At 55.0% G+C, this 16880-nt stretch overlaps 1 protein-coding gene across 1 annotated transcript in view; it reads right to left on the bottom strand.

The window, feature by feature from the left end:
- Positions 1-10185, bottom strand: part of TMEM132E (transmembrane protein 132E) — a 36463-nt gene extending 26278 nt beyond the window's left edge. Inside the window, exon 1 of the mRNA XM_026861855.1 lies at positions 10087-10185. Coding sequence (XP_026717656.1) covers positions 10087-10185 — 99 coding nt within the window. The remainder of the gene's footprint in view (positions 1-10086) is intronic.
- Between the last annotated feature and the right edge of the window lie 6695 nt (positions 10186-16880).

Raw genomic sequence — 16880 nt, 5'->3', positions numbered from 1 at the left:
GGGATGAGAGGTGATGGAGGGGGTGTTCTGGCTCCTTCCCCACTCCCACTGTGGCTGGGGCGTCCTCTGCCCCCACCAGCCCCACTGGGGGGGCCACCCGGGGCAGATGAGCCTTGTCACCCCGCAGGGCTTTGTCACCTCGTCACCCCGCAGCACTGTGCACACAGGCTGGGCCTGGCTGCAGCCCCCACGCGTGGCCACGAGTGGCTGGGGACCCCCTGTGCCCCGCTGGGGAGGGGGGACCGATCACCGCCTTGCCCCGTCACTCGTGGGCTGCCGGGTCCCCTCCACACCGCACACCTAGACACCTTCTCCAGGGTGGGTTTTCCATTACTTCACCAGCCCCGTGAGTACCCCAGGTGCCTTTTTCCTCCCCGCTCTGCTGCCGTGTGTTTCCCCATCTCCCTTCACCAGGAAATATTGGCCAGCACGTTGCTCCTGGCAGCCTCATTTACAGTGGAAGTGCATAAGACATCTCCATTAATGCCAAAATAATTCACAGCAATTAATGGGATTGACCTTGAGCACTGACAGAAGCTGAAGATCCCCCCAAGAAACGTCAGCTTGTCAGTGCCGAGGGGGGAGGACAGACCTGGGGCTGAGCCCCTGTGCGTCCCCAGCACCTTTGGGTGCTGCTGGGGGGAGCTTTGCAAATGACACTGAGGGATAGCAGAGGAACCAGGGTGAGGAAGAGGAGGCAGACGGGGTCTGCTCAGAAACCCACCACCTGGAGCACTGTGGGAAGGCCAGAGCATCATTTTTGGTGACCGAAGAAGGGCCGGCTGCTGCAACGAGCAGCCTCACGCCACCGCCCAGGCGACTGCCGCTTGTTTTCATAAAACCCCCATGATTTATAAGCCAATCTCCCGATTGCTTTGGGGAGGGGAGGGCTGACTCATGGGCCTGAATCCCCAGGGATGGCAAAACAGCAGACAGAGCGAAGCAGTGGCCTGGCCATGATTTGTCCCTCCCCAGCCTGCCTGGAGGGCAGTGGGGCAAAGCCTCCGTTTCCCCACTCCGAAACGGGCCTCGGGGTTGAGGAACTGGGGACAGCGGCTGTGCCACGTCCTACCCCATCGTGGGAGCCTTTTCCTGCTGATGGATGCAGGCTTTTAAAGCACGGTGTTTGGGTGCCATCCCTCCCGCTTCCCGTGGCGCCTCTGGCAGGTTCTTGGCACCGCCGCTGGGATATTTTTCAACTGTTACAGAAATAAGTATTTTTACCCCAGTTGGATTTTATTTATGGCTCTGGCTTTGGCAGGCGGAGGGGCCGGGGTGGGCAAGAGTGGGCGGCTGTGATCTCTCTTTCCCAAGCGAGGACTGAAGCCAGCGTGCCGGCGGGGCTGCTGCTTGTACCGGGGAGGTGCCAGAGATAAATCATTATTTTAGCAGGAGCCAAGGCAGGGAAGGTCAAAATGTGACACCAGTGCAGGGTCCCATCTGTCTTTGTGGGGACCCACCTGAGCACCTCCTCTTCTTTCGGACATACGACACACTGGAAAGCCCAGGAGTTACCCCAAATAACATTGAGGGATATCCAGACAGGGCTGGATTTGGCTTCTCACATCACCCCCAGGCAGCCTGGGGACACCAGCCTGGCACCAGCGACCTCCCAGCACAGATCCCACTCATCCCAGTGGCACTGGCTTCACTCACGATGGCATCGCATCCTCCCTGGCCGCAGCAGCCCCTTGAGGCCCTGCCCAGGGAAGGACTTTGTGGGCTGGAGGCACTTTGGAGCCACTATCAGCCTCTGTGCAGATAAATGCCGGCTGCAGGAGCAAACCCTGAGCGAAGTGCCTGTGCCAGGTCAAGCAGAAAGCGTTCGCAGTGCTGGGACAGCCCAGCCTCTCCCCTGGAATCCCTGGCCTGGAACCCCCGGGCGGTGCTGATTCCTGGGATAACACCCCTGGTCACTGAATCCAGCCCTAATCCCTGTGGGAGCTGCTGTGGGGGTGCTGTGGCAGAGCCCAGCTGCAGCAGCGGGTGCAGAGGAGCTGCGAAGGGCCCCCCGGGTGGTGGGTCTGGGGGGAACGCCCCTTTCTCTTCACATGGGGAAACTGAGGCATCCACAGGGACCATGCCCCCAGGGCACATCTGAGCCCTTCTGGCTCTGCTGGTAATACAAGAATGGGGCTGTGAAAGTCATGAACCAGTGGTGGGAAGGACCCACAGGGTGCAACCCCCCCCACCCCCCCCCAGACACAGTGGCATGGGCAAATGCAGCAACCTCACTTGGGGGGGGGCTTTACAGAAAAAGCCAAGACCCAGGGCTGGGGGTTCACACTTGAGGGGACACCCTGCATTGTTATTTTTCACACTGCGACCCCAAGGACCCTCCAAAGCCAATAAATCACCTGTAAACCAGAAAGAATTAAAAAAAAAAAAAAAAGGCCCAGGGCATACCCCAGGATAGTGAAAGCTTCAGCCCAAGCCTCCAGTTTTCCCACTATTTTCCAATAAAGATTAATGCAGACGGGGAGGTTCCTTGCCCGCAAGCAGCTCTCTCTGATGGTGGCTGCCTTGTTTGCAGCTGGAGCTCTCACACCCCGATCCGACAGCTAATTCTGTGCGGGAGTTGAGTGGCTGATCCAGGAACGTGATTAAAAATATATATCAACTCCCTCCCCTTCAAAGCAGCGCCAAAATACATTTATATCATCTGCCTTTTCTTATATAGTTCTGATAATGACAGGGGAGGTTTAGATTGGATATTAGGAAAAATGTCTTCACTGAAAGGGTTGTCGAGCACTGGAACTGGCTGCCCAGGGTTGAGGCACCAGCCCTGGAGGTATTTAAAAGATGGGTAGTTGTGGGGCTTAGGGGCAGGGTTTAGTGGTGGCCTTGGCAGTGCAGGGTTAACGGTTGGACGTGATGGTCTTAAAAGTGTTTTCCAACCTAAACGATTCTGTGATTCTATGATAAATATAGAAAGCCCATAATTGCCAGAAATTAATTTTATATTATCAGGAAAGCTCAATTCCCCGGGTGTAAGAAATCAGGCAAGGAAGGCAAGAGACCGGTGTGGCTGAGTGGAGACCTGCTGGTCAAATTAAGGGCAGGAAGGAAGCTCACAGGCAGTGGGAGCGGGGACAGGTACCCTGGGAAGAGCAGAGAGACGTTGCCGGGTTGTGTAGGGACAGGGCTGGGAAGGCCAAGGCGTGACTGGAGCTGAACTTGGCAAGGGAGGCAAAAAAGAAGAAGAAGGGCTTCTACAGGTACATCAGCCTGAAAAGGAAGAGCAAAGAACATGGACCCCCACAATGAGAAAAGCTGGCAGACCACTAACAGGTGAGGCTGAGGTACAACATTTTTTTTGTCTCAGTCTTCACGGGCAACCTCTCTTCCCACACCTCCTGGGTGGATGGACCCCCAGACGGGACCTGGGGGGCCAAGTCCCCCCCATGGTGAGAGCAGGTCAGGTTCAGGACCCCCTGAGGAACATGAACATACCTAAGTCTATGGGACCTGATGAGATGCACCCCAGAGTCCCAAGGGAGGTGGCTGATGGAGTTGCCAAGCCACTCTCCAGGATATTTGAAAAGTCGTGGCAGTCAGGGGAAAATCCTGGAGACCGGAAAAAGGGAAACACTGCACCCATTTTCAAAAAGGGTAGAAAAGAGGAACCTGGGAACCACCAACCTGTCAGCCTCACTCTGTGCCAGGGAAGGTCATGGAATGGATCCTCCTGGAAGCTGTGCTGAGGCACACGGAGGCCAGGGAGGGGATTCCAGGCAGCCAGTGTGGCTGCACCAAGGGCAAGGCTTGGAAATGGGCCGGAGAAGCACGACACAGGCTGAGATATTTCCCCATCAAGATGCTGCAGGTCCTGAGCACACCCCATGGCACCCACAGCCAGCAAATTGTTTTGACTTTTGTGTGCCCCAAACAGCGTAACGATGCATTAGATATTGAATGCAATATTTATAATATTAAAATTAATATTTTAATAGCATATAAAAGTAATGGAAGGGCAAATCAAAGCAGTAGCACCAAGCCCTTTCCTTCTTGTGAGATAAAAATGTTTCATTTTAATTTTACTGTTTGGATTCATCTTTGCCTCAACTTTTACATTCTATTAAAATATTAATTTCAGTCTATACCATAAGCCTTTAATATTTCATCTGATATAACTAGTCAACATTATCACAGTTGCTGGGGCTCAGCACAGGGGAATGGTGGGAGCGAAATGGCCCCACAAATAGGAAACCCTGCGGACTCAGCGGTTCAGAGGGGAACATCTCAATAGACCAGCAGTGATCCTTTTCCCCTGCCCTTCCAAAAATTTTTACCCCATGGAGAAATTTCTCTATTCCTATTTTTTGCTGTATTTCTCAGTAAAAATGCCAAAGCTTGGGTTTCCCTCGCAGGGCAGGTGTCAATCCCAGCGGTGTAAATCCCACTGCTCGGTGCTGGGCTGTGCTCTACATGCACATGGGAGCATCCACCCATGTGCCAAAACACGCGGTATTAAAACAGCATCCCGACATCCTCATAGAAAATTGATAAACACCACATTTCTCCAGCGCCGGGGATTCAAGGCACCTAATTACAGCAGCTCGTTAGGAGGGGGTGGTTATCTTGGCAGTCAGGGAGGCCAGCAATAGCGTTTCTTTTCTTGCCTTGCTGTTTGCTTTAGTATTTTCTTTCCCCAAAAGAATAAAAAACCCTGTGTAGACTCGGAGGAGGATTTAGCCACTTGGGTGAGCTCAAAAGCAGCTCCTCCAAAATCAGCAGTGGACTGACGGCAGCGCTGAGGCCGGGAGCAGCCAGTGCCGGGTGCTGTTAGACGTGGGGGGCAGCGTGGTAAGGACCAGCCGGTGTTATTCTGCCATTGTTTTGGAGGGGGAGGGGGAATTTGCAGCGTCTAAATGCAATAGCAAGCCCTCAACAGGCAAGAGACAAGGGAGGTATTGGCAGATGCCAGGAAATCAAAGGCAACAAGGTCTGACTTAAGCAAAAGCACGTTTTGCATCCTGACCTCAGGGTTTTGGCGATGGGTGGATCCCAACCTGCCGATTACCTGAGCCCCCACCGTGCCTGGGGGTGCAGGAGGGCTGAGAGGAAAACTCAATGCCCAGGACAGAGACCCTATAGACCCTCTGGATTTACACCCTCCCGGAGCAGGGCAGGTGGCAGGGTGGGCAGCAGGCTGGCAGGCAGGAGCAGGCAGGGAGAGCCTTGCCCCCAGCCCAGCTCCCTCTTGCAAGGCTGATGACTTTGTAGCTGATTTCTCTGATGAGCCTGAAGGGGTGGCCAGGGGTGAGGAGGGACATTCAACATCTCCAAATGCCTCCGGAGTCACAACCATTTATTTCTAGACCTTGGGAAGGCCGGAGGGCAGCAGGGAGGCAAGTAGGAGGCAGGGCCTGCAAGTCCCTGCCTGCAAAGAGACCCCACTCCTGGGGGAGTTACTGCCACCCTCCACCCAAATCTCACCACCACCTGTACATGCACAAGACAGAAAAACTAAATGCAGAATCTTTTCCAGCCTCGCTCCACATACGGTGCTGCCTGGGACCTTGCAGGGATGCAGGAGAGAGTGTGGTGGCCACGTCTCCAGGACAAGGAGATCATCCCCACATCAGCATCCCCCTAGAGAACACCCGACTGCCCCAACACACCTGTCACCCCTGTCTCCCTCCCTCTTCCCTGCCTCTCCAGCCAAGACAGAAAGACAGACAAGGAAAAGCACTTAAGAGGAGGAGAAAAGCCCATTTGCTTTGGTTCTCCAGTCACCCCCTCGCTTGGCTTGGTTCAGGCAGTTTGATTTTCCGGAGGCTTTTAGGCCTCCCCTGGTCCCTAATCAGATAAGGGGCTGTGGCAGGGAAAGGATTCAGGGCTGTGCAGCCCTTAATTGTGCTGCAGGGCTGAGCTCACCGCGGGGCAGCCTTCCCACAGCCCCGGTGAGGCCCTGGGATCCCCTCCATCACAAGCCCCCTCCTGTGCACATGTGCTTGGTGGGCAGGATTTGGGTTGCTTTCTCTAACTGCCCAGCTGGGATGCTCTGGGCTTGAGCCAATCCTGGGCAATTTGTGGGCAATGGAGGGGTTGGGCTGTCCAGCCAGCAGCCATTCCTCCCTGTATACCCTCACTCTGTCCCTCCATCTATCTACCCACACATCCATGCATTCATCCCTATGTGCCCTCTGTCTGCCCATCTGTCTGCCCCTCCCTCCCTCCCTCCCTCCCTCTCTCCCTCTCTCCACCCATCCCACACCCCCTCTCTGCCTCCTTCCTCAGATGTTCCTCATTTTAGGTCCTTTCACTCCCCATGGCCACTGTGACCTTTCCAGGTGGGGACCCCTGTACCAGCGGCTCCGCACCCCCACACCGGGGTCCTGACACCCCCTTCCCGCACACTGCACAGCCAGGGCTGAGGGCTGCTGCCAGCCCAGAGGCAGAGAGGCCCCGGCAGTGAGTGGGGCCTCCCTTTCCCCTTCGCTGGACCTGTCACAACATCACTCGTTGAGGATGGAGATGGCAGCGGGGGGAGGCACTGGGAGAAGGACTGGGGTCAGCTGAGCATCCCGCAGACCAGCCAGCCTTGTCTTCAGAGGCACCGCAGAGCACCGGGCTGAGTTTGCTCCTGAGCGAGGAGTGGTGGCAGCTCCAGGGTCCCACCACCACCAGCATCTCCTACATGACACCCACTGCAGAGTGGCCCCAAGCTGGGCATCCCACTGCACACCAAAAAGCACCCAAGCACCTCCAAAACGTCAGACCCCAGCACCAGGAGGGTGAGTTGCCCCATGCCCCCTCTGTGCCTCCTCCCACAGGGCAGTTCAACACCAGCAGAGACCCCTCCAGCAGATCTCCTTCCAGGGCTGGCAACCAATGCTGGAGCAGCTAATTGCAATCAAGGAGTCATCAAACACAGCCCTTATCCCCTCCAAGGCTCCTGAGAGGCTTGTTGGGCTCTGCTGTGGGCACATGGGGCGTCTGCCCACAGCAGCAAGCAGAAGCCGCCCCTGCCTGCCGGCCTCGGGAGGCAGATCAGAGCCTGGCTTTACTCCTGGAGCTCAGAGCCCCATCCCCAGCGCCTGCCCGGCTGGTGTGTCCGGTAGGATAATGATGGAACAGCTGCTAATTGATCTGGGCCAGCCCCAGCACTGCCTCATGGCCACCCCGGTAATGGCGGGGCGTCCCGGGGGTGCGGGATCCCATCTGGAGCAGGGCCCAGCAAAGCCCTTTCCTTCCTGCCATTAGTAGCTCCCAGCTGGGATTTGGGCTGCTCCCACCTCTCTTGGGGGGAAGAACCCCTGGAAGACCATTTAGGACCATTAATTTTTCAGGAGCTCATTTATCAGCAAACATTTTCCCATCTGGTTTTGTGCAAAGTGGATTAACCCCTTCAGCAGCTCCAGGGCGAGGATGGTGGGGGCATATCCTGAGTGGGAATGGGCTGTGGGCCGAGGAAGGAGCAGGGGCTGGGCTTGGCCCCTTGCTTTGCTCTCCGGGGCCAACAGCAACCTGCTGCCTGCACCCAAAGGACCGGTGTCATGGCCAGCACAGATTCGAGCTGGCAGGGAGTGGGCAGCGGCAGCCTCAGAGGCAGCAAAAATTGGGGCTTACCCAAAATATCCCTGAAACCAGCAGGAAAAACCCTCATTTTGCACCTGGGCCTTTGCAGCATGCAAAAACCTGCTGGAAAACCCATGCAAAGGGCTTTGCCTGCATCCCCCATCACCTGCGCTGAGCCTCCAGGACCGCGGGCAATCCTGTATCCAACGGAAAGGAGCTGCCAGCCAGGGCCGGGAGCCGTCGGGGAAAATCGTGTTTGAACCACACTCATTGCTGGAGTCTGGAACAATTATAGCACCAGGGTCAAAAGAGCCTCCTTCAACGTCATTTCTCTGCTCAATATGCAGCAGCTGTTTAAAATACAGTAAAGCCCCTGGAAAGTCCCGACATGGAAGGGAAGGATGGGGAAGGGTCAGGAGAGAGGGAGGATTTTCCAGCAGGATAGCTGCTGGGCTGTCTCAGGGACAGACAGGGAAAGGATCACAATTTTGTGGCCAAAGCTGGTGTCTACGTCTTACAGCAACAAATTCAATTAGAGCTCAGCGTGTTTTTGAATGAAACGCTCCTGACCTCGATGGTATCTGACCAAAGATGATTCAGTGTTTGGCTACAGGTGGCCACATCTCAATTAAAGTCCCTGACGTCCTCGGTGACGTATCTGATGTATCCTTTACATCGATCCTGCTAATGGGGAATGGTTTTTCTGATGTCTGCAGCACTTTTTGGACCTTCTTGGTCAGGTCTGATGGACAACTGTATCCTTCCTCAGCCTCATCTTCCTCTCCCAGAGCCAGACATGGAGGTTGAGGGTCCCCCATTCACCCGGGGGCTGCCAGAGTGGGGGCTGCATTTCCCCAGCCAGGGATTATGCTTTTCAAAGTCAAACGGCCTTTGAGAGTGCTGCAAGAGGTGGGCTAAAGGGCTGAACCTCTGCCACCGACTTGCAGGGTGTCCTTTGTCACCTCCTTTCACCTTGCCTTCGCCCACTCCTGTGCACAAGTCAAAATGCTTTTGCATTTCAGGTCGTTTCCAGAGGCCACAGAGGGCAATAAAGAGGGGGGTGCCTTGCCACTGCGTCCAGCACATCAGTGAGCAAGGCTGGGTGTCTCACCGCAGCCCCCCACCAGTCCTCCTGCCCCCTGGGCCTTCCCCCTCTTCAGCTTCCCCACTCACTCCTCCCAGCCCTGGTCCCAGCCCTGCCTGAAGATGACTTTTGGGGGAGCAGCAGTGATTTAGGGTTTCATGAGAGCCAGGACTCAACAAAGCACTGGGATTTGTTAAAAACTGCCCTGACCAACATGTCCCCCCTGAGAGACAACACCCCCCCAAGCAACCAGGCTCTTTGCTCCCATGGCAAAGCACTTCCCCATCCTCTCTGGGCGAGGATGCCCAAGTCCCCCCATGCCTCAGAGCATGGATGGCACAAGGGGCTGAACCCCCTTTGCAGGCTTCCCTCTGCCCTTCCTTTTGCCTCTCCAGAGGTTTCAGCCCTGTGAGCCAGTGATTTAATTTTACTATCCCAACATCCTTTTAGCACAGATCTCAGCTCTTGGGAGGTCTGTGCTCACCCTCTGAAGGGTGCCCATAGGCTGCAGCACAGGGGGACCCCAGGCTGGCCCCTGGGATGCCACAGCACCCCAGCGGCACAGCTCCCTCCGTTTCACTGGGCATCGTCCTGGCATACACAAAACTATCCCAAAAGAACCAGTGAGAAAAATAAGACTATGCAAAAGGCAGGAAAGGGAGGGCAGCAAGTTTCTGCTTGTCTGTGCAGGGAGGGGTCTGCAGTGCACAAACAGCATCCACTCTCATCCCTTCATTCCGGTGACATTGAAGAGAGTTGCAAAAAAAAAAAAAATCCATTTTCTTCACCCAGAATAGAAGAAAAAAGACATTTGCAGCCTTGAAAGATTTATGTTCCCCCTCCAGAAGCCAACGAGAGTGTGCAGGCTCCATGGAGGTGCTCAGTGCCAGGGCTGGCGCTGAACGGCCCCCCCGGGCAGGAGGAGGCAGGGGTGCACTCGACTGGGCGATCCCCATGGGAAAAGCCAGTGGCAGGGGTGCAACCTCCTGCCCAGCTCTGCTCCAGCCACTAGTTATTTATCCCACTTAGTTATTATCCAACCTTAGTTATTCATCCCACTCTTGCACTACCTGCTCTTAGTTACATGCCTCTGAGACCCTTGGGCAGCAGCAAGGGCTGTGGCTGAGCAGAGGGACCCGAAAACGAGCAGAAGGACCCCAAAACAAGCAGAGGGACCCCTAAATGAGCCTCTCCCCAGTTCAGAGCCATGATTGGGGTGCTGGATCCCTGTGGCTGTGCCAGTCCTGGGTAAACCCAGAGGAAAATCCTTCCCACTCCCAAAGCAGAGCCCAGAGAGAGCAGGAAGACCCAACCAGACCTGTGGGCTATAGCCCCCCCAGACTGGGACATGAGCAGCCCCCCAAGGCCCTGCGTCTTTAATAGCAAATAATGGCAACCCCTGATCAGTGCTGGTGCTGGGCCAAGGCTCGCCTCCCCGCCGCGGTGAGCCCTGCTCCCCCCGGGACCGCGGGGCTCACCGTCTCCCCGTCTGCCTCCCCAGAGCTCTCTGGAAAACACTCCGGCGCCGGCGTTATCAGCCTGACCGCAAGCCAGATCCGCCAGAGCGTTAGTGCCATCTCAAGAACCCGCTGTCTATTTTTAACCCCACTAAAAAGCAGGCAATTTGTCACTTAAGTCTTCATCCTGGACTCCCATTTACCCAGGCGGGAAGTGAGCAGCAGCTCTGGCAGCATCCCCTGTGCATGAGCAGCCCCAACTCCTGGCTACAGGGAGGATGCTTTGATGGTCAGGGTCTGCGGCAGCAGGATGGTCCCAGTCCATGGGGCTGAGCTCTCTTGGGGCCAGGAATGGACCCTGTCCTAGTCTTTATTCCTTATTTCCTTAGTCTTTATTCCTTATTCCTTAATTCCTTATTTCTTTATTCCTTATTCATTTCCTTATTCCTCCATGTTTCCATCTGACCGTAAGTTGAGGAGGGGGGAGAAGCAATAGCTTCCAACCATCCTAAAGCAGATTTCTCCTCTCCCCTTTATAAAACTGCCAGAAATTTGGGGGGAAATCCCATTTCCTATCGCTCTATCACCAGCCCATCTCAGGGGTGCAGCATGCACACACACACACACACACACGCACGGCCCCCCCCAAAGCTGCTGCTCTTTGCAACAGCCCTTGGATCCTGGTGCACACACCAGGGCTCTGCATTTCATCCGCTGGCAAACAATCTTGCTACTAATAAAATCTCCATATATAATGTGGGGGTTTTGGGGAAGGGTTGTCCCAGCTCACACCTTTGAGCCCTGTGCAGCACCACCGGGGCCTCTCTGCCTACCCCCCACCCCGTGTGGGTCCTTTGCAACCCAGCAGTGTCCGACAGTTCCAGCACACCAACACCAAAATCCTGCAGATTAGAGATCAAACCCCCCACCCAAATGGCAAACGCAATCTGATTGCGGCACAGCCTCCCCAGGTGGGTGATGGCAGATAAGGGCCCAGTGCTGCAGAAAAGGAAAAGCTCTACAGGAGGAATATTAAACCTCACAGCGGATGGATTGGACGTTTATCAACGGGTTTTGATGGTAATAGATTTTTGTAATAACGTGACTTCATTACTGGAAACAATGTGAGGAGGCAAAGTGACTTTAAGGCTTGTTAAAAGCATTTTTCCAGCCACTTTAACTCCGTTCTCCCACCTCCAGTGCATCATCTGGGGATGCCAAAGAGTCTGGGCAGGGTGTGGGTGCATGTTTGGGTGGGACAGGGACGGGATGGGTGCGTCACACCGGGGCAGCAGATGGGGAATATCCTCTGGCAAATGACTGAACTCCCTCTCCTCCTGAGCGAATCCCAGGTTACGCACTTGACGGTTGATATCTGTTCCTCTTTTAGTGAGTAAACTGCAGCACAGGAGTTAAATCAGTGACTAGAACCAGCCCTCTGGCCACCCCTGAGGGATGCTCCATCCTGCAGCATCCTCAGACCCTCCTCATCCTGGTGATGGAGGGAGGAAGAGGAGGGTCAAGGGCAGCACTGCAGAGCAGAGCAAGAGCCAAAATGCTGGAAATTGGATGGGGCTAGAAAAAGGAGCAGAAAAACCAGGCAAGGGCCAAGCCAGAGCTATGGGGAGCCACGAGCATGGGGCAGCCAGTGCCCTGGCCACGCGCTTCTCTGTGACCGCAGCTTCTGGCTCCAGGTTTGGGCAGCGATGAAAGAAAAACCCTTCTGGGACGGTGAGGTCAGATGCTTTGAATCACCCGCATGGGGTTATTTTTCTGTTTTTTTGGCCAAAGCTGCTGGAGCTTGACCTTGAACTAGTGTCTCGTTTCCCTCTGCCAACCCAAAACTGCTGTTTTTTCAGCAAAATAAAAATAGTAGCCAGATGAACGCTGCTCTTCTCCAACACTAGAACCAAAGGCAGCTTTACTGGCACCCCAAACACCCCAAACTGCCACCACCTCAGGGTGACACCCAGGCTCAGGAAGGGGGCAAATTTGCAGGTGCCATTTGGGGACACCCACATCTGGCTGGGGAAAGCAAATCACCCAGACCCTTCCCATCACCACCACTCTCCCGAATCCATCCCTTTAATGCTTCTGACACTCTGTTCAGGGCCTAATCAGAGGTGCTGTACATGGCACACCAGGGCACTTCAGGCATTCAGAATTGGGGTGCAGTAAAGGAAGAATAGGTCTTTGCTCCCCAGAATAGCTCAAGGAATGAGAAGGAAGGGGAAAAGCAGAAGCCAAGCTTTGTGGTGCATGGGGATTAATCTGCTGCCCTGCTTATAAACATCATTCCCCAGGTACCTGTTTAAGCACCAAATACCCACCTGGCACCTGGGAGTCACTGTGTCTCCATGAAATAACACCAGGGGTGCAATGTTCCTCTATTCCCCAGGATTTCTGTGCCCCAAAACAAGATCTAGTGGCACTAAAAACATTTCCAAACTTGATTGAATTTTGCCAAGTTGCTCATGCAAGTAAATGAGAAGGGGGGGAAAAGGGAAGGGTTGGGTTTTGCATGGGCAGAGAGCGCCGCTGTGCCTTGCAATTGCTGCGCTGTGAAGTGGCCTTCGGGGGTGCTGGAAACACCCTGAAATCCAAGCAGCCCCCATCAAAAAGTTTCCCTTCAGCACCAAGAAATTTATCATTTAATTAAATCCAGACCAAAATGCTTTGATTAGAGCCCAAGACAGAAGCGTCTCTTTTTTTTTTTTTTTTTTTAAAGCCTTTCTATTAACAAAAAACGCCTTTCTATTAACAAAAAACCCCACCAAAGGCCACGGGGGGTGGGAGTTCCTGCCGTGTTTCAGACAGAACAGTGATGAAGCATCATCAGGTGGATGTGGTACCCCGCCAGGCAGCATCCCCTGGAGGGAGGTTGAGGAGAGGTCTGTAAGGTGAAATCCTCTTCGCCACATTATACATTTTGCTAAATTTTGATTATTTTTTGGCTGGAAAGTTTAAAACAAAAGACCTGAGTCTTATCACATCTACCCACCTTCCCCATCGGGGCTGATGACCCTCTGGGAGCAGAGCCCCACTCCAGCTGCTGGCAGACGGGGGCTGCATCTTCCTGCTGAAAACAGCGGGGAGGGTGCTGACACCAGCTTTGCAACTTCTCCTGACCTCAACTCCTTTTTTTTCTTTTTGATATGATTTTTCTCCTGGCTCATTTCAAGCCTTAGTTCCCCAGATGCCTCCTGACATCTGCTAATATCCCTGAAACCGGAGCCTGAAGGGGCTGGGAGGCTGTGAAACCACAAGTGATGCTATTTTCAGGCCATGATGGGATCATGAGGGGTTTTCCCTGCCCTGGGCTCCGTGCCTCTCAGCAAGACACTCACAGCAGCCCCAGGGGATTTGGGGCATCATCCAGGTGAGTTTTCCACCAGCTTGTTTGTCTGGGGACAGCATTGGCAGGAGCCACCCCAAACCACAACACATGTACCCAACAAACCTGGGCTTGTGTGTGCAGGCAGGAGGGAATCTTCTGAGAGAAGGGTTGTGGGTGAAACCCAAACTGCCCCCAACAGCAGGGCTGGCCCAGCACCGAGGGGACTGGCAGCTCCACGCCTCCTCAGCCAGAAATGCAGCTGTGGGAGGGAGGACGAGGCGTCGGTAGCAACGCATCTCGCCGTGCCCAGCCCACAGGCCTGCCACCTTCTCTGCTTGCCTTCTCATCCTGCTCGTTTCAATCACAAAAAACTCCATCTGGGTAAAATAGAAAGCCAGCAATTCTTTTTTCTTCTTTTTTCTTTTTTCTTTTTTCTTTTTTCTTTTTTTTGTGCATATTGAGTGTGTAGTGGATGTAAACTGCGTTATCTGGATGGCTTGCTGGCTTAGCACAGCCTCCATTTTACCGTACTAATGACTTTTTACACTCCAGGTAAAATCAGAACAAGACAAGAAGGTTTTAAAAAGCTCGTTCTGACAAATTCCTCACTGTAATTACTGGAGCAGAAAGAACTCATCAGCAGTACATGCTGTTGCTCTGGGCACTAAAAGTCTCGAGTGGTGAATGGCCCAGATATGGAAACTGCAGCCGCCGCCGCCTCGCTGTGGGCACAGGGCCTGGCGGGTCTCCATGCCGAGGTGGCAAGCAGAGCCCACCGTGGCTTCCTCGGCCGACGGGCTCCTCGCTGAACCAAGACCAATTTTATACATGAGTGATCCAGCATAATCCCCATCCTCCGGGCCAGGGCCTGCCGCGAGGTGACAGCACTGCTGCGGGGGGTACAGGAGTCTTGGGTTCTGTGCTGGCTGGGCTCAGCTTTGCTGGTGATTAAACACACTGCGCTGGGCTTTGCAAGGCTGGTTTTATTCTCCAGGTGCTCCTCAGGCTCTGCCTCCCCAGGGTGGGTCGAGGGTGGGGACCACCCCGTGCCCGATCCCAGCCTGGCTGGCTCCCACTACTTGCCTGGGCTCTAGCTCTGCCCCGGCTGCTGCTGTGAGGAGAGAGGGCATCGGGGACTTTTGATCCAAATACAGCAAAAACAAGAGGGGAAAATAAAACCCCTTCCCCAGCTGGTGGGAAAGTGTCTGGCAAAGCGGTTTGCTGGCTGTGAACATGAAATACACTCCAGTTTCTCAGCATCCAGGGCTCAGAAGATGCTCGAGGTCAGCCACAAAACCCCAACTGGGAGAGAAAAGCCACCAGGATGTCCCTGGCTGCAAAAGGAGGTGGCACCATGGCTCACCAGCCGGCTGGCGTGGGCTGGAGGGATCAGCGTTGGATGGAGAGAGGGGACGAGATAGTGGGGGGGTCCCTGGCACCGTCCCAACCACAGCCCCCAGCCCACATCCTCACCTCCAAGACTAGGACCAGACCAAACACCTGGATCCACACACCCTCACAATTGTGATGTCCACGAGGTGCTTTTCTTGCACAAGCAAGAGTTTGGGCTAAGAAGGGGTCGGGGAGAGCATTTGGGGAGTTCGGGGGGTCTGCAAACGTGCTGCAAATGTGTTTGTCCCGCATCCCCCAGGTCCTGCCTGTGCCTGGCCAAGTAGGCAAGAAAAATCCATCACGGCTTGGCTTTTACTGCCCTCTCCAGTTCTCCTCCAGCTAAGGCAGCTCCCAGAGCCAGAAACAACCTCAAAGCGTGGGAGAAGGGGGCCCAAAGCCTAGGGTTCAGCTGTGGTGGGACCCCCCCACATCTCCCCCCAGCCCAAGAGATGGCCAAGGTGAGTCTGCCCCATCCTCGACTCTCTCCCAGCACCAACCCCCATGCCGGGACCGTGGGGACCCAGGATGTTCATCAACTGTGGGGACATGGGGACACGGTCTGGGAGGGGACCACTGTATCCACACACCCTCCACACACCCCCTTTGCTGCCCTGCACCAGCCATTGCTGTCACGTAAAAGTAATTAGGGATTAACAGCAGATTAGACACTCAGATGCACATGGTTCAGGCACCGAGGGTGAAGCCTCAGCACCCAGTTGAGCAGCATGGGCAACCTGGGGGGCAGGTTGGGGGGCAGCCAGGCACCTTTCTACCCCGTTGACTGCAGCCAAGAGGCAGAGGGTTTCACAGGACCCAGGGCAGGAGAGGGATTTCAAGCCCGGAGGAGGGTGAGCATGGACCAAAGGCTGGACGGACCCAGGGTAGTGGGAGAAGTCACCTCCAACATCCCCCACTGGCCTCGGGTCCCACAGAGCATCCCAGGCTGAGCAGCCCCCCGCAGCTCCCAGCTTGGCTCTGAGTGTCCCCCGAGAAAACTTGGACCCCAACCCTCTCTGCAGAAGTTCTCCAGCTCTGCTTGCTGCCCTTAGCAGGCCATTCATCAGAAAGTGGGGGACCCATGGTCCTGGTGGGCAAAGATGCTCTTTTTGGATCATCCTGAACCTCCAGAAAGACATTTTTGCAGATTTTTGTTGGATGGCTGTTTTGGAGATGCAGCGCCCAGGTCATGCACAAGTTATCCCCTCCCTCTTCCACCCAGCCCCACAGTGGGGGGCTAGGAAAACAGAGCCTTTCCTTTTGGGGGGCTTCTTCCCTTCCTTTGGGGTGCCTGTGCCCCAATCTTGGCACTGAGAACTGTCCCCCTGCCACTGCCACCAGCCCCCACACACCCACAGAGCAGGGCTGGAGCACACACGGAGGATGGATCTCTGCTCTTAATCTCTCTCTATCTGCTAATTAAATATTGATGGTAGTTAAATATTCATAGAACATTTTGGCTCGGAGTTTTTATCTGTCTTCGGGCATACGTGAGGTCTTTGATGTGTTATTTTTCTGGTCACCCAAGGTCCTAGAAGCCTCCAGACTTGTCAACACTCTTTTGAGTTGGTTTTTTTTTTTTAACCCTTTTCCACATGTGGCTGGTGGAGGGTTTTAGTTCTTTCATTCCCAGCTTCTTTTCCCTCTGCATCCCCTTTCCTATTTCTTTTTTTCCAGCATGGAGCATCTGAGCTCCCCCTGAGGGATGCCGGCCCCAGGAGCTGCTCCCCATCCCAAGCACACCATGCGGAGGGGGAGGACGGCCAGCGGCAGCCGTGGCTGTGCCGTGGGATGTGGGCATGGGGATGATCCTCCTCCACCTTTTTTTTCCAGGCTCCTGGGTCTCTCCCCAGTCGACTCCCATGGGCTGGGGGTGTTTGAGAGCCTCGAGGTGTCTCCAAAGGAGAAGGACCTCAGGCCGCAGGGCCGGCTGAGGCCTTGCTGCTCTCGGTGCATCCCCATCAGTTGGGAGAAGCCCCAGTGGGTCCCTGCTTGGGGGGGAAACAACACCTGAGCCCTGTGAGTGCCCAGGCAGCACCCAGTCCTGGCTGGGCACCCCAGGGGATGGAGCAGGAGCACCAGGGCCCGG

This window comes from Athene cunicularia (genome assembly GCF_003259725.1).
Source record: "Athene cunicularia isolate RWA chromosome 19 unlocalized genomic scaffold, athCun1 chr19_part1, whole genome shotgun sequence".
Classification (NCBI taxonomy): domain Eukaryota; kingdom Metazoa; phylum Chordata; class Aves; order Strigiformes; family Strigidae; genus Athene; species Athene cunicularia.
Note: the sequence above shows the minus strand (reverse complement) of the source record. Positions and strands in the feature narration are given on the sequence as shown.